Source organism: Strongylocentrotus purpuratus, unplaced genomic scaffold (assembly GCF_000002235.5).
Source record: "Strongylocentrotus purpuratus isolate Spur 01 unplaced genomic scaffold, Spur_5.0 spur5_scaffold_3, whole genome shotgun sequence".
Taxonomy (NCBI): Eukaryota; Metazoa; Echinodermata; class Echinoidea; order Camarodonta; family Strongylocentrotidae; genus Strongylocentrotus; species Strongylocentrotus purpuratus.
Genome location: NW_022145609.1, coordinates 34,772,506 through 34,790,986, shown reverse-complemented (window position 1 = coordinate 34,790,986; position 18,481 = coordinate 34,772,506). Strand labels below are relative to the sequence as shown.

The following is an 18,481-nucleotide window of genomic DNA, read 5'->3' as shown; positions in this document are numbered from 1 at the left end:
TCCTCTCCTCTCTTATTTCCCTTCCTCTTTCCCTCACTCTCCCTCTTGCCACACACACACACACTCTCTCTCTCTTGCTCTACCTCTCTCTAAATCTCTTTCTCTCAATCTTTCTCAATATTCTATCAATGCAGTCTCGAGATAAGATGATGAGAGGATCGAGGAGAGGATGTGTTCGTCTCAAGGTAGGCTTTGATTGTATTACACAATGTGTTAAATGTTTTGTGTTTGTGAAATTACGTAAATTGTCATAACAAATACAAATTGCATGGAATAAACACTTATTGATGGATGCGTAGAAATTAACCAATGAATTGTCGTAATGTAGATCCATTTGTTATGACAATAAACTTTATACTCTTATAATCTTTTTACTAAACCAATTTAAAGTGTACCAATTACGCCATTTTGTTTTGAGGAAAGTTCTGAATTAGTATTGTCTTTCAAATGCTGTTGGAATTTAACCTTTTAATATTTTTTTGGCCTGCAAATGGGTCATAGTGCCTTTTATAATTGACAGTGTATTTAAACTTGCAAAGTCTCTTAAGAGAAGTAATATTTGAAGCTCATATTTTGAAGATATCTTTTCACGACATAGAACTACTAGCATACATAACAAAATATTTGTTCATGATTTTACAATTTACATAATTTTCAGAATACCACTCCTGTTCTTTACCACTGTAAATACCCTTCATCTGTACAATGTTCTAATTATTATCAATATTTTTTATTTGGCACTTTCAATACATGTCAAGAAATAACATACAAATGAGTAACCAAAAATATGGCAATAATATCAAAGACACTGGTGCACCTGACCAGGGGGCCTGGGATGGAATAGGTCAACTAAATAACCATGGCCCATGGGTCTTCCTTCCAACACCTGGTCGACTGCACAAGTATCTAAAAAAAAAATTAAAAGATGGGAGGTATATATATATATATATATATATATATATATATACATATATATATATATATATAATGTAGCTATATTGAATCCTGAAGAAATAAGAGCTGAAGAAAGGAAAAAACAGAAAAAGAGGCAAAAAACGAGGGAGAGGGAGAATCAGAAGATTTGGATCATAACTAGGGATAGATGCTGTTTACACTTGCACTGCTTGGCTTATGAAAACTAAGATGAATTATACTCTGAGTTATTGGAGAAGCGGTTACTTGACATTTGAATTACCAGCAAATTAACATGAAAATAATCTATCAAATGTAAATACACATGTTCGTAGTATTGAGTCATTTAGTTATTACTGTTTAAGAATTGATAAACAATATTCATTAAAAATTCTTACATTTTTACAAAAGCTTTAAACTACAGGTGCACTTTCAAAATCTCAATTGTGAGGACCTGAACAGCATGTTCCATACTATCTGACACAATTTCAACCCTGCATTCCGGCCTCAGACAAGCCTTTTCCAGACTATTGGAAACCTATGGACCGCAGTTCTTGCCTTCAAATGAACAATTCTTAAATTCTCCTCTGAGTGCAAAACACAAATCTTGATTTTATCTACTGCCACTTCACACCTTATCAAGCCATACAATGATTTAACAAAAAATGAAATTATAGAGAAAATTATAGTGGATTTCAATTGTGTACCATTCCAAATGTTGTAGACACTGATCATAATCTCCTGCTGTCTTAAGCCCCTTTCACACCAGGCCATATGTAGAGTTGCGTAGTGGTGCGTACTAACTACGCCGAGCGTACGCTGCCTTACGTAACTACAGGTTGAGTCAAAAAAAAGTTTGCACCTAGAAACTTGATAATTATTTTATAAATCATCTATGAACAGTAAATTACTAAACATCTTATGAAAGAGTGTTTTATCCCAAATCATGTGCTACCATTTTTGTGTGGTATGTGTTCACGCTTGGATGAACAGGAGGCATTGTTTGCGAGAGTGTAGGCATCGACTTGCGCCAAAGTTGCTTATGGGATGTTTGAATAAAACAATTGGGATTTGGGTATTAATTCGGTCATTGCAGTTCCAAATAAAATCCCTAACAAAATTAATCATCCCACACATCAAATATCAAATATCAATGAACATTTGTGCACACACGTTTGCGTGTGTGACTTTGCTTCTGCAAAAAATCATATATACATTTTTTGATGGGATCTATTGCCTCTGTGAAGAAAAGGGTTGCTGTTCTAAATTTTCACAGGTTGTTTTGTTTGTTTATTTGTATGTTTGTTTTTCAAACCTAGAACGTAAAAGTACTAACATTTTGGCATTTAATGCAATTACTTTTCCTTATATACCTAGTAAACAAAAATATATTCCTGAAAAATTTAAAAGAATGAAAGGATGATCATTTTAAATGAATAATGACAGGAATTCTTTTTGTAGGTCAGTATTCTAAATTCATAAAAACTATCAATATAGGGATAATTTTCAAGAAATTCAATACCATTGTCACTACCAATACATACAATTTGAAAATTTTGTATGGTTTTTGTATGAAGTTTCATTGACTTTTACCTTTTAATATCAATAGTTTTGCCATGCTACAGTATCTGTTTTGAGTACATTTGACACGGATCATTATTCTCTAATCTACATTTACCTTGTTATTCACAATCGAGTTAGGTCTGTTTTCATTAGACCAAGTTAAAAAATAAAATAGCCTGTTAATCCTGCCCGATAACAACTATAAACCTGAGCTACATGTAGTTTGCAGTGAAAATGTGAATATCAGGGTATTTCACTGTCAATCTTGGGACATTAGTAATAACATATTTTCCTAAGCAAATGAGTACTTTTTTGTGTGCAATAGCCTGCTGTTGCATTGTAAGCCAGTTAGCTGGCTGATGCATCCGTAGAGACCCATTTAGACTTGGTGCTCGGTCTTGCTGTAGCTTGACTTACTTTGTAACTCCTCATATGACTGTGCATTGCTTGATTTGTGCTAATGCAGACTGGAATTTCAAGCTCTGTAATTCTTATTATCAAGAAGAACTAAAGCCGTATTCAGATATGATGCGGTAAGCCATTGCATTAAAAAAAATGATGACTTACGTGTAAAATATAACACATATCACATTTCTGTATCTTGTTAAACAGAGCTAAGTGAATTTGTGTAGATCCTTTGTTGCAAGCAGTTTTCATAGATTTACATGTTATAAAGAAATGCCATGGTCTACCTGGTATCTTAATATCTGAACTAGCAATAACGGGTCTCAAGCTGGTTTGGGCTAATTGAATTCAATCATAATAATGTTTATAATTCTATACTGCTATTGCGCACAACTCTGCTGCCATATAGGCACTCTAGCCTTGGCGCACAATCATGTGTTGTTCCTGCCCTATAATTCATACCTGGAGCTAGACTCAAGAGTGGAACTGACAAACTTTAGAAGAAGTGATAGAACACATGGCAAACAAGGCTATGCTTGCATGAGCTTCTACTTCATTTATACTGTCTGCAATTTTCGAGAAGCATTGAAATAAATGTGAAAATTATACCCCCCCCCCCCTAAACAAACAGTACTGGTACATGTAGTTGTTCCTTTGAGCTGTTTAGGGTTTTGTCTGGGAGCCTTCAAGCATGGACTTACTCCATGCTTTAAATGTAGTACAAACCTGAAGGACAGTTGTTTGTACCTCTGTGTGTACCTTTGCGGAAGAGAGACTAGATTGAGAGGTGTCTTTGCTTGGATTCAGAATAATTCAGATGACTAATCCGAGTTAGGAAGATGGTTGTTTTATGCTGTGCTCCGCATGTTTTACATGTCAGTCTTGTGTGGGATTCCGATTGAGTTAAATTTGATAAACTGTATTATTGCAGCATACGTACCAGCAAGTGTATGAAGGCTGTCTTTTGACTGCCAAGTGAAGTACAGTATCAATTCAATTCATTATTGAACATACATGTATGGACAGTGTACCTGTTTTTACAAGTGTTTTCAGGCTCTGGAGACTACATTGACATGCTACACGTATTTCTGTTGGGAGTGTTCTCAAGTGTGATCTGGTTTTCAAGCAGTTAGACTTTATGGAGGAGGGAGCTGTAAATAAATCACTTCTCAGAGTAAAGTATACCAAATATCCAGGGCATCAACTGCTGAACTAGCTGGCATGTGTGGGCCGAGATGCTTTACAATTAAGTGATATAGAAGCTTACACGTACAACTTTCATCACTGAGTGGACAGAGCACTGTACATAGACATCAGTCTGGTATGAAATGCTTTAAAGCCTTTGCCCACTGCCAATAGAGGGCAGTGTTGTTTAATATGACTCATGATGTCATAGTACTTCAGGGGACACATGTTTAACCAGAGTAGAGTACACCTCCTGTGTATTGAACAATGAACGATGAACATGTTTGTCATGCTAAGGACACTGTAAAGATTGTTTTGGAGTTGGTTTTATACTTTTTAATTCAAATGTGTTAGAATACCCTGATTGATTACATCTACTTGGAGCTGGACCTACCTACCTACCTGTACAAGTATATAAATATGATCTTCAATGGACATTTGTTTGATACTGGATATGAAACTTCATGAGGAACACAATGGGACAATGCAACCTTCCTAACATGCAATGATGTAAAAGTTAGCAAAAAAAACCCTGAAACATGAGAAGTTAGGATAACTTAGTTTACTACAGCCTGATGCAGTGTATGTCTGTTGGCATTTTCCTCTTGAGAAAGTAAATTTAAAATGACAGTGATTTGCTATGGATATGATGTGGGTGTCAGATGTGCTGGTAAGTTTTTTAATGTGAATATCGGTACCCATTCCTGTAAGAATTTTTAGTGCATACTGATTGTAATTTATTTAATAATGTATTTTTGCATATGATTAAAGAACTTAAAGAAGCAAGCGTTTAGATTGTTCAAGGGGGCACGGTCATACGTCAGCTGTAGGCTTGATCCTATGCTGGATATACCACTGAACTTGATTCATATCAGAGCTAGGTCTATGGGGAAAGGGGTGTATACCAACTTCAGACTTTACCCTACTTGTTCATGTAAGCTAGATAAGCCACTGTACATGATTTCAAGTCAGTGAGCCTCTTAAACCACTGCTTCATCTGGGCATCCACTGAGCTATTACATCTCTGCTACATTCAAGGGTTTCTTCAGAATAGATCTACATGTAGATCAATTCACTCTGTGTGAATAGACATAAAGAGTAATAATTAAAATGATAATAAATGTCAAATTTGTATAGCTCTTAAAACTATGTTTTTAAGTACTTTACATTGTAATTATTATTACCCCAGTCATTGAATTAATCGCTAATCTGTATTAAAGGGAAAGTCCACCCCCAAAATAAGTTTGTTTCGATAGAGGCAGAATAATAAAAAAATCAGGTGAGTGAAAGTTTGAGCAAATTCTGAATGAAAATAAGAAAGTTATGAATTATTGAAGTTGTGATCAATCAAATACAAATTGGCAACTCTGTGACTTATTATACGAGCTCTCCTTCATTTGCTTTGTGCATAATATTCCATAAAATCATGTTTTCTTCGTTATTGATGACGGAATATATATTTGTTCCTTGCAGGGGGAGTATAGAAACATATTTGCAATTATTATATTTAGGGTGCATGTATGGTTGAAATTTTTCTTGAGGGAAAATGAAAATTTTAGATTTTTTTAGTACTGAGCAAATGGAAGTTGAGCTCGCATGATACGTCATAGAGTTGCCAATTTGTGTTTGATTGATCACAACTTCAAAAATCCTAACTTCCTTATTTTTAATCGGAATTTGCTCAAACTTTCACTGACTTGTTTCTCTCATTTTTCTACTCCTATTAAAACTAACTTAATTTCAGGGTGGACTTCCCCTTTAAATAGATAGTACATTGCTTTGCTCCCCTGGCCAGGCGCCATGTTACAAATGCACACCTGCCAATCCAAGCACATTAACACCCTACTTGGTACCCTTTTAACACCTTGTGGAGAGTGGCAAATGTAGATTAATATCTTGCCAAAGGATATTAGTGCAGTATCAGGACTCGAACCATGAACCATGTGATCCACAGTCCGGTTAAGTATCATCTAGAGCACAACACCTCTACATTAGTATATTGGAAGTTTTTGAATCAAATCAGCAGTTTGAAGAAAGGATGGTCAAGATATCTAGAATCTGACAAAGAAGAAAAGAATTGAGGGGAATTAGGAAGAAAAGGAGTGAAATAGCTAGGGTCCTACATGGTTATAGAAATGTAGGAATGCAGAGTGACTTTGTGGTAGCAAGAAGATAAGATTCATACAAAGAGGATTATAGAGGCTCATTCTTTGATCACAAGCGCCACTGAGGCATGTGAGATTTGTTTAGCTTGAATGTTTAAAGTTAATGAAGGTGTGTTGAGAAACACAGCCTTGTCAAAATCAGGCTGTCTAAAATCTCAAAAACTCAGAATAGTAAGACATTCTAAAGATCCTCACTTTATAACATCACAGTGTATGGATAACCTGACTGTATTATCTATCTGAGTGGAACAATTTGCTTTCCATATTTGCAACACATAGTAATACTGATGACTCAAGTGAAGCCTTAGTGTAAGCGTATATCAGATCTGCATGTGACCATTATATACGTGTATTGTTTTCATGAAATCCTACAAATGCACCCTACAAAGACAATTGAATAGAAACCAACCAATTGAAAGTGTTTTAAAGGGGAAGTCCACCCTGATAATTAGCTGATTAATAAAAAAGCAGAAAAAGATGAACAAACTAGTTTAGTTTGAGCAGTACCAGTATCTACATGTAATTTTGTTGGTTGTCTTCAGTGAAACACAAATTGGTAAAACTGTGATGTATAATGCGCTGTCCTCTTGTGTTTGCTCTGTCACAGAAAATGTCATAAACTTTCATTTCTTAGGTATTGATAATGGAATAGATTTGTTTTATCCAGGGGTTGTATATAAACATGAAATTGAAATAATTGTGTTTAGGGTGCATGTGTGATTGAAACATTTCTTCAGAGAAAATAGACATTTCTGATTTGTGTTTGTTAGGACAGAGCAAGATACATCACTGAGTTGACAATTTGTGTTTGATTGATTGCAACTACAAACATTCATAATGCTCTTATTTTCAATCAGAATTTGCTCAAACTTTCTCTGTCATGTTTGATGTTTCTCTCTGTTTATCTTTTATCTTTTGATCTGCTTCTATTAAAACTACCGGTAACTTAATATCAGGGTAGACTTCCTCTTTAAATGAGGCATTTAAATTGAGGTATCCTTGTGTAAAAAGCACAACAGACTTCAAAAGCCAATTTTAAGCCTAACAACATGATTTGTTGCTATGGTAAGGAGATATGAGTGGTCATCTTGTTCTACATCTTATAATGGCTACTGCACCAAGATTGATGAGTGGTCATCTTGTTCTATGTCTTATATGGGTACTGCAGCAAGATTGATGAGTGGTCATCTTGTTCTACATCTTATAATGGCTACTGCAGCAAGATTGATGAGTGGTCATCTTGTTCTACATCTTATAATGGCTACTGCAGCAAGATTGATGAGTGGTCATCTTGTTCTACATCTTATAATGGCTACTGCAGCAAGATTGATGAGTGGTCATCTTGTTCTACATCTTATAATGGCAACTGCAGCAAGATTGATGAGTGGTCATTTTGTTCTACATCTTATAATGGCTACTGCAGCAAGATTGATGAGTTGTCATCTTGTTCTACATCTTATATGGCTACTGCAGCAAGATTGATGAGTGGTCATCTTGTTCTACATCTTATATGGCAACTGCAGCAAGATTGATGAGTGGTCATCTTGTTCTACATCTTATAATGGCTACTGCAGCAAGATTGATGAGTGGTCATCTTGTTCTACATCTTATATGGCTACTGCAGCAAGATTGACGAGTGGTCATCTTGTTCTACATCTTATAATGGCTACTGCAGCAAGATTGATGAGTGGTCACCTTGTTCTACATCTTATATGGCTACTGCAGCAAGATTGATGAGTGGTCATCTTGTTCTACATCTTATAATGGCTACTGCAGCAAGATTGATGAGTTGTCATCTTGTTCTACATCTTATATGGCTACTGCAGCAAGATTGATGAGTGGTCATCTTGTTCTACATCTTATATGGCAACTGCAGCAAGATTGATGAGTGGTCATCTTGTTCTACATCTTATAATGGCTACTGCAGCAAGATTGATGAGTGGTCATCTTGTTCTACATCTTATATGGCTACTGCAGCAAGATTGATGAGTGGTCATCTTGTTCTACATCTTATAATGGCTACTGCAGCAAGATTGATGAGTGGTCACCTTGTTCTACATCTTATATGGCTACTGCAGCAAGATTGATGAGTGGTCATCTTGTTCTACATCTTATAATGGCTACTGCAGCAAGATTGATGAGTGGTCATCTTGTTCTACATCTTATATGGCTACTGCAGCAAGATTGATGAGTGGTCATCTTGTTCTACATCTTATAATGGCTACTGCAGCAAGATTGATGAGTGGTCACCTTGTTCTACATCTTATATGGCTACTGCAGCAAGATTGATGAGTGGTCATCTTGTTCTACATCTTATAATGGCTACTGCAGCAAGATTGATGAGTGGTCATCTTGTTCTACATCTTATAATGGCTACTGCAGCAAGATTGATGAGTGGTCATCTTGTTCTACATCTTATAATGGCAACTGCAGCAAGATTGATGAGTGGTCATCTTGTTCTACATCTTATAATGGCTACTGCAGCAAGATTGATGAGTGGTCATCTTGTTCTACTGTACATCTTATATGGCTACTGCAGCAAGATTGATGAGTGGTCATCTTGTTCTACATCTTATAATGGCTACTGCAGCAAGATTGATGAGTGGTCATCTTGTTCTACATCTTATATGGCTACTGCAGCAAGATTGATGAGTGGGCATCTTGTTCTACATCTTATAATGGCTACTGCAGCAAGATTGATGAGTGGTCATCTTGTTCTACATCTTATAATGGCTACTGCAGCAAGATCGATGAGTGGTCATCTTGTTGCAATGATGACCTTCGTCATTGCCTTGTTTTCGTTCACATTCTGCCCCATTAATATACTTATCCTCCTTATCTTTATCGTCCGGAATCCCATTCGTTTTGTACATAGTGTGCTTGTTATTCCTAGTTAGGTGCTTTCCTCAAGTCCTTTTCCTTTCAAATTTCGTAGGCATCATCTCTGATATCCAATCTAGGTCACCTATTTTTTTTGTTTTCTGAAATCACTCATGCGTAAACGTCCAGGCGCCATTTTGTCCGTTTCTGGTCCATTTTAAGGCCTTTCTATCTTCCTTCCTATCTCCACTATCCTACATCCTACAAACTTCTAACAATTTTCTCTAGATAGTCTAAGAGATGTTCTTTCATCTGCGATGTATAACCTGCCCTTCAAAATGCCATCTTCATACTCAAAATTCAAATCTGAAACCGTTTCCGTCAACAATCTCTCAAATTCTTGAAAAATTGACCCTAAATATTCTAAAACTGCCATAACTTTCTCATATAAATTCCGTTTTGTATTTAAATCTCACAGTAACTTTATCTCATAATTGTACATATAGCCATGCCAAATTTCATGCTCCAATGGCTATGCAAAACATAAATAGCGCCCTCTAAAGTTCTGGGAATTGGCTTTCTTTCTGTAACCGTATCTCCATTATGACTTGGTAAACCCGTACACTTTTTTGGATTTAGATACTTGAAGATATGCCCTTTCCAGCCATATACAAAATTATATACCCTAACACTGAGAAAAATGCCCTCCAAAATCGCCATTTTTGAGAAAATTCCAAAATAACTTCAACTTGCTCTAAAATGGCGATCTTTATACCTACAATAATGATACTTAGCAGACACATGTATCAATATACGTGACAACTGCCCACTAAGTTTGTTAATAATCGCTTATGTCAGCGCGAAGTTATCGCCAAAAATGATGAATTTACTATGCATCACGTAATAGCGTGTTTAATGCGTTCAATACATTGCGCGCCAATGACAATGGTGTCAACCTGACCGCAATGAAGTGCCCTTTCGAATGATACCAAGTATGGTATATGTTCACACAGAAAATTGTGAGTAAATCGCATTTGAACAAAGGTCACTACACGAATTCCGCCCGAATCTAACACGTATCGGCTAAGACGTCACTTTTTCAGACTGCTTTTCGCCCTTTAAACATCCTTTTTTTTCCTTGAAAATTTGCAGTGACATGCCGAGTTCCAATACGCAGGGCACCTCGTGGCCGAATTTTCGAAATTGGTCAAGGGGGCCATTTAAGACGCCATTTTGTCCTGTAAATCTATTTTACATGACGTGTTTCGATAGGATTGTCATATAAAAAAAAGAGAGTGGTTTACAATAACAACCGTGAAATTCTCTTTCTAATGATACCAAATATGGCCCATAAAGAGACGTAAAGAGAGAGAGAAAAAACAATTTAACTCCGGTCATAATACAGATCCTGTACGTTTTCCGCCCATGCATTACACGCATTGTCTATGGTGCATATCGGGTTCACGCTTTTGCCCCCAGAACGATCTTATTACAATTACGAACATGCACCAAATCCCTTTGGTTTTTGCACGCAGTGCTTGCGAGCCCTTTCTAGGTTCTTTCCCCTATCCCATTTTCTTTCAAACTTCGTAGGCATAGTCACTACCATTCCATCAGGGTCACTGTTGAGGCCTTTCTTTCGCCCTACCTATCCCCAATATCACAGAAGCTACAGACTTCGTACAAATTGTTCTGGTTATAGTCCGAGAGAAGCTCTTTCGTTTGACACGTAGAAACATGGCGTCATTGCACGCACATCGTTCTGACACGATTGCATTTCTAGTTCTACATCTTATATGGCTACTGCAGCAAGATCGATGAGTGGTCATCTTGTTCTACATCTTATAATGGCTACTGCAGCAAGATTGATGAGTGGGCATCTTGTTCTACATCTTATATGGCTACTGCAGCAAGATTGATGAGTGGTCATCTTGTTCTACATCTTATATGGCTACTGCAGCAAGGTTGATTAGTGGTCATCTTGTTCTACATCTTATATGGCTACTGCAGCAAGATTGATGAGTGGTCATCTTGTTCTACATCTTATATGGCTACTGCAGCAAGGTTGATGAGTGGTCATCTTGTTCTACATCTTATAATGGCTACTGCAGCAAGATTGATGATTGGTCATTTTGTTCTACATCTTATAATGGCTACTGCAGCAAGATTGATGAGTGGTCATCTTGTTCTACATCTTATATGGCTACTGCAGCAAGATTGATGCTAATTACTAGAAAATGTGAACAATATGAGCATTGGATTTCATTGTCTTTATGCTCTTGCTCTAATTGCAATCACTGGTGGTAAATTGAAAGACTGCTTATAAATACCTTGTAGATGTGCTATAAGGAGATGGTATGCTGTATGCACTTTTTAAAATAAGATTTTTGTTATATTTATGTTTTTTCTTTCTAAACAGGGTGCAATAATAGGGATAGATGATGAAGATGATTCTACATTCACTGTAACAGTGGACCAGAAGACATTTCACTTTCAGGGTAAGAGATATCATTCTTTCTTTCTTTCTTATTAATCAATTAATTTATGTATTTATTTATTATTATTATTATTATTATTATTATTCTTGTGAAATATATATATTTGTTTAGGGGGGAGGGGGGGGGGGGGGGGTAGCAACACTGATTTTTTGCGAACTCCTCTCCAATTTGCTCTACAGGTACATAACATTTCATTTTTTTTGTTATTGATGATGGAATAGATTTATTTCCTTTCAGGGTTTGAATAGAAACATATTTGCAATAATGTTTGATTTATTTTAGTACATTGGAAATGGCAGGGGTGCTCGCAAGATACAGTATGTCACACAGTTGCCAATATCTGTTTGATTGATCGCATCTTCAAAATTTGTAACTTTCTCATTTTTAATCAGAATTTGCTCAATTTTCACTCACCTGTTCCTCTCATTTTCCTGTCTTTATATTTAAAACAACTTGAACATCAGGGTGGACTTCCCCTTTAAAGTGTTATATATATATATATATATATATACGTATACAATTTCCTTAAACTTAATTGTTCTTATACCCTTTTAAATAAACAATAATGAAAGCATACAAACATGATGATAATGATAACAATAAAAAGAGAAGAACGAACAGTAAATTTGTGTCTCTGGTAGGTCAATGTTAGCTTTTTGTTCACTTTTAGGAGAAATTTTCTCATGTTTCTGTTAAATTGTTTCAAATAGATCAGAACTTACGCGCAACTTGCGCAATTGAATACCAAGGTCAATAAATCTTTCTTCACAAAAAAGTGAAATAAAACTTGAAAGCTAAAGCACTTGTGGTTGCTCTGCCCATGACCAATACCATACCTGTACTGTATGTGGCAGGTACACAAATAGAGAAAAAGAATACCGGTAGGGAAAAGGGAGGAATAAAGATACACAAAATACACATGCATTTAGGAGAAAGAGAAAATGCATTCAAGAACCCTTCTAACATGAAAAGCATTGAATATACATGATGGAATATAACATGTGTGGTGTAGCTAGCATGGTATGTTGATGAGATCCAGACAGTAAGGTATGGCAAGTGTCTGAAGTTTAAATCCATTATTATCATCTTGCATTGTCATATTATGTGAATGGCATATTTTAACTTTAGACAATAGACTGTTTGAAGGTGTAGCTTTAGGTGTAGGTTGATTAAAGGTCAGTTTAGCAATAGCACTACATAATAATGCATACCGGTACTATAATTTGAGTAGTGCCCAAAGGGTGAATGCACTTAGGAGAAAAACAGAAACAAGTGATATTTTTGTACACAACAGATGGGAGAGTTATCTGAGTCACGATCCATTGACGAAATGGCTAATTTAGGATTCACCTAGTTGTAGTGATCTCATATTTTAAACATTCATAACTTTCTTATTAATTGATCTGATTTATTTCCCACTTTCGCCATTCTGCTTTTCTCTGATTTTTCTATTTTTATTCAAATAAACTTATTACAAGGGTGGGATTGCCCTTTAATGGATTGTGGATCATAACACATTACACAGGGAAATGGATATGTGGGACTTCTCACATATCGCATCAGACTTTGGTCCAAATTTGTAAACTGTTTCTCAATAATTCTGGAATGTGGGGGCAATTCCGAATCGGTCATTTTCATGTGACAATGTTACTTCGATATTCTGTCACTTAAAAGAAGTAGAAAGCTGATATACATGTGTATTATTTTCTACCTTTACTTGAACTTAACTTTACTGCTCAGATGATCATGAACAAATCTAGCTTGATGTTTATGATTTGAATTCTTGTGTACAGCCCAGAGTGCAGAGGAGAGGGAGCAGTGGGTGACAGCATTAGAAGAAACGGTCTTGAGACACAAGCAAGCGCCAAAGGTAAGAATATTGTCATATTCTCTATCATTGCATTTTATAAGCCTTTGTACACAAAGCAATAAATTCAGATAGTCAGAATTGTTCATTGATCTACATTTGCTGCGATGCTTTCATCTCGTAAATGTGTAGGATTAGGATTGGGTATAATGTTGCATGTAGAATGGGAATTAGGAATTTGAAAAGTATATAAACTTCCAAATGTACAGTGTGTTTTGATTAGAATCATTCAAGTAGTAGTGGGTGCTATATAAATGTCACAAAATTGATAGTGAAACACTGTGGACAGAGTATGTGTTTTATAGTGCATTCCATATATATGTTTTGCTACCAAATGTCAGTAATATTTCATGACACTTGTAGTATTAGTTGGTTTAGAATGACATTTTGAGGAAATTTTGCATCTTACTAACCAGAATCAGGGCCAAGAATAAGAAATAGTGTCAGAAAAGAAATTAGTTTGAAGAAAGTGATTTTGCAATTTTGCAAATTGATTGAACAGAGATGGGCAAGGAAATATGCTAGGACATTTATCAACATTGATCATTTTTACACATAGCACATACAATAAAGTTCTGCCACCAAGGTTACAAAATATATAAAACAACAACACAAACAGTTAAACAAAAGGAAAAGAAAAGAAAAACAAAAAATCTACCTCCTAGAAGAGTAAATGGTTTCATTTTTTTATATTTTGCGTCCTTGGAAAGTGATAAAAAACGCAAAGAATACACGTTGTTGCTATGGCTTAAATGCATTTTTAGAATACATGTAGATCTCTGAATAGCAACTCCGAGGGTTGCCAAATATTGAAAATTATGGAAATTGGCCATTGGCCATTATTCAGGCATACACAAATATTTTTATATCAAGATATACATGTAGATATTAATATTCTAAAATATATCAGAATAAAATACATTTACATGTAGATATGATTCATTTTGATGACAAAATTATTCTAATCTCAAAGGCTAGTACATAGAGTCCTACCTTTATGCCTACCCCTCACACCCCCTAAAAAAAAGGCCTGCTACTGCATTTGAATGTATTTTAATTCAAATACGATTTCAATTTTTAACTTAAATTCAAATTCATGTATTATGTATACGGCATAAATTATATCAATATTGCCCCCCCCCCCCCCCCCCCCCCCCCGTTGGCAAATGAAAGAAAACAATTTTATAATAAAATGTAATTGAATACTTGCCAAGCAAAAAACCATACAGATGTATGCTACAGTCATGAAAAGTGAAACTCTGCCCTTTATATCTCTGCTTATATTAAACCCGATTTGTAGATCACATGTTTAAAGCTTATCTAGGATTTACCATACGTGTATCTGGCTCATTTACAATCCCAGTCAATATTTACATGTCATTGTACTTCTGAACCTTTTTGTTTCTGAGTAAACAAGATGCACACTATTATGTTTTGCTCAGTCAGGACCAGCCATTCTGAGGTTTAATAGTATTCAAGTTTGTGGTTAAATCAACGGGTATGGTAAATAGCTGAACATACTGTACTTGTATGTATTGAACATGTAGAATTCAGTGTGGAACTGTGAATTTATGTCTCTGTAGGAAACACTATGGCACAGGTAAGATTAATAGATTATACAAGTTATTTTGATTCTACATGTGGTTCTTATGGGTGGTCATGAACTCACCTTGTATGCCAGTCATTTCAATTCCAATTTTTGTTTTTCAATAATATATATTTTTTTTTTATCATACCCTCCCTTAAAGTCAGAGAAACACAAGTTTTCAATGTATTATTATACACTACACTGGTCTACACCTTGAGTTCATGATGGAGAGTTCTTTATTCTCCATTCTCCATCTTCTGAGAACCAAATCCCTAAACTGCCAAGAGGTGGTGTAGTCTAGTGCTTTAATTTTATGACTACATGTAGATATTAAATCTACAATTGCGACTATAGAGTACACTTGTAGAGAAATGGGCGCCTGGTCCCTGTTTAATAAAAGTTTGTATCAGTAACAAGTTACAATGACTGTAATATAAGCTATTGAAATAGTGGCATTTGATTGGCTGAGAAGAGATTTGTCATATTTGTTACGTTTGTTAGTGATAACAAGTTTTATGAAACGGGGGCCTGGTAGGATGACAAAAGCCTTTTTGATAGAAATTGCCATGCCCTTACAATACCCTTACAATATGGTAGGAATACTGTGTGAGTGAATGAATGCGATGACCAAAGTAATAATAATATCTAAAGGTCCTTAGAGATGGTATTCAAGCACTACATAAATCCAGATTTACTATTTGAGTAAGTCATTTGTACATGTACATTGTAATGTAAAATACATTATCCTAAATCTCTGTGTATAAGGCGCAATTTTTTGCTGCCGAAAAAAATTGAAAGTCTTGGGTGCGTCTTATACACAGGTGCAAAAAAAAATATATACAGTGTATATATATATTTCAGTTACGATTTATGGCGCTATGCCTGGCAATGTCTCCCAGCTCAGTAATCGGTGTGTTGACTCACCACTCGGAAACTAGAACAACACTCAAATTTTTCTGTCATCTTGGTTTAAAAGTAATCTTTCTAATAGATCTCAATATGTAGTTTATAATAATAATTCCTCCAATTTTGCTTCGGCGTACCACAAGGTTTTATCCTAGGTACTCTACTGTTTTTAATTTACATTAATGATCTTACACATTCTTCTAAAAACGACATTGTTACTTTTATTTGTGGCAAGTTCACAAGCACAAATTGGCGCCTTCAACTGCACCTCTATGTTAATTGAAAGTCCTTCCCCGTGCGTGTTTTCGTTTCGGCAACAGCAATTTTTTTTTTTTTTTTTTGTCTTCAAAATAGGAGTGCGCCTTATACACAGGGATTTTACGGGTATATAGACACTGTACATGTGAACAAAGTGTCCAGAAGTGTACCACTAGATGTGACAAAAGTCGACCATAACAGGGAAAGGGTTCAAATCAAATAGTTTATTCAGAGTAATCAGTTAATTTTTATAAATATTTGTTGTGAGGATGTTTAATGGCAAGGAATATTCAGACCGAGTACATGGTTCTCAGCAATGCTGGAAATCAAGCTAAACCTTGAAAATGAGTTCCTTTTATTTCCAGTCAGGGAAAAATCAGGGAATTGTTATATTGAAAAAAATGCTAAGAACCATGTTTACACTTTAGACAGGGCTCGGGATTGACCTTTTTACAGTCTGTATGCATGAGCTCTATGAAAAAAACACTAAAACCTGTGGGGTCCGGACATAGATCTTGGGCACCCTTGTGTCCCAGGTGGGCGTCTGTTAGTGTCAAGCCCTACTGTAGAGTGCGAACTGAGCTACCATTTCAGTTGTCAATTGGTCACATATTGATTTTTATGTTGAGAGTACATTAACATGAGGTTGTACAGACACATGTACTGTACTTGCTCATCTGTGTGAATGTGTCCATTTTGACATATCAGTCTAATAGAGCTCTGACAAGCAAGCAAAAATAACTACTCGTAACCAACTATTTCATGTCTGACTGACTTTTACAGACTATGAATGAATGAATGGATCAAATAAATAAATTGATAAGTAAATAAGTAAGTAAATAAATCAATAAATGAAAAAATATATGGTATCAATTGGTTAATTGGTTAATGGTGTTATGTAGTGAAACTTTGCTCTTAAATTTTCTGTTTTTTACCGGTGGTAGGATTGAGATATGTCATCAAAAAGTCTTTTTTGAAACCAAGGAAGATCTATTGATTGCTTTGGATACATTTTTGAGGCTGTTCTGAGGAGGATTGCAGTGATTTTTGAGGATACTTTACTGTTCTGAGCATGGCTTTTTGAAGCCTGTATTGTCACATCAGTCCCATATATGAGGATTTTTGTTTTATGTTTGTTGAGGATTTACAACTTTTTCAAGTTGTCACCAGCAGTGGGTATTGATTTCTCCTTGCTCCTAAGTACGTGAGTAATCTTTTAGTTTTTATTGCAGTGACTTTTGAGGATATTTTACAGTTCTGAACATGGCTTTTTAAAGCCTGGGTGGTCACATCAGTCCCATATATGAGGATTTATGTTTGATGTCTGATGAGGATTGACACCAGCAGTGGGTATTGATTTTAGTTTCTACTAAATAGTTCAACTGCTTTACTCTGAATAGTATCAAGATGTCCGGCCCTGGCAGGAAACCAAGTGTGAGTAAGCCAGTGACAAGGAAGACCAGCACCGCTACTGCTGCAGCAATTGCCGATGGAAGCCAGGGAAACTCAACAAGCTCTTCTAAACCAAAGATAGACCACAATTGTGGCAGTTGCAATCTTATTGTAATGGATGAAGATGATGCAATGGAATGCGAACTTTGCAAATTTTGGTTTCACTGCACATGTCAAAATGTATCCAAAAAGCTGTATGATACCATCAACGATATAGACTGTGGTGCATTACACTGGTACTGCCGAACCTGCAATGGCACAGCTGGGAACATGTTGAAAATGCTATCATCATTGCAAACCAATCAATCTAAACTTACTTCAGAGGTGAAAGGGTTGAAAGATAAAATGAAGGAATGTAAAGTAAAGATTTCTAACAATCAACAAAAGATGGAGGAAAAAATTGATGAACTCAAAAAGGATATGTCGATCCACAGCAAGGAACCACAATGCTCAACAGAAGAGGTTGAGAAATTGGTAGCAGATAAATTGGATGATTTTGTGGAAAGAGAGAGAAGGAAGAACAACATCATTGTTTACGGCATCCCAGAATCTCAAAGTCCGGATACCGAAGTTAGAAAAAAGGAAGATCGTGACCAGATAAACTCTATCTTTCACCATGACCTCAAACTGAAAACAGATGTCAGTCATGTAAGATCTCTGTACCGCCTTGGTAAAAAGTCCGATTTAGCTAGACCATTGAAAGTTGTTATGGATAATGGAGCTGCTACAGGGGAAGTTTTTAGGGGAGCTAGGTCCCTCAAGTCAGGAACAGTACAGATCGCCAGAGATCGCATGAAGGCCGAGAGAGAGGAACACAAGAGACTAAGAAATGTTTTGAAGGAGAGAATTGAAAGAGGCGAAG

At 35.9% G+C, this 18,481-nt stretch overlaps 1 protein-coding gene across 2 annotated transcripts in view; it reads left to right on the top strand.

Moving 5' to 3' along the window:
* LOC578365 (oxysterol-binding protein-related protein 9) overlaps positions 1-18,481 on the top strand; it is a 71,026-nt gene that overhangs the window by 3,754 nt on the left and 48,791 nt on the right. Inside the window, exons 2-4 of one of the 2 annotated variants that reach the window (XM_030996325.1) lie at positions 135-185; positions 11,470-11,548; positions 13,342-13,418. In XM_030996325.1, the coding sequence (XP_030852185.1) occupies positions 135-185; positions 11,470-11,548; positions 13,342-13,418 (207 nt within the window). Of the gene's footprint in view, positions 1-134; positions 186-3,654; positions 4,736-11,469; positions 11,549-13,341; positions 13,419-18,481 lie in introns of those variants that run through there. The other variant, XM_030996326.1, reaches the window with a different exon arrangement.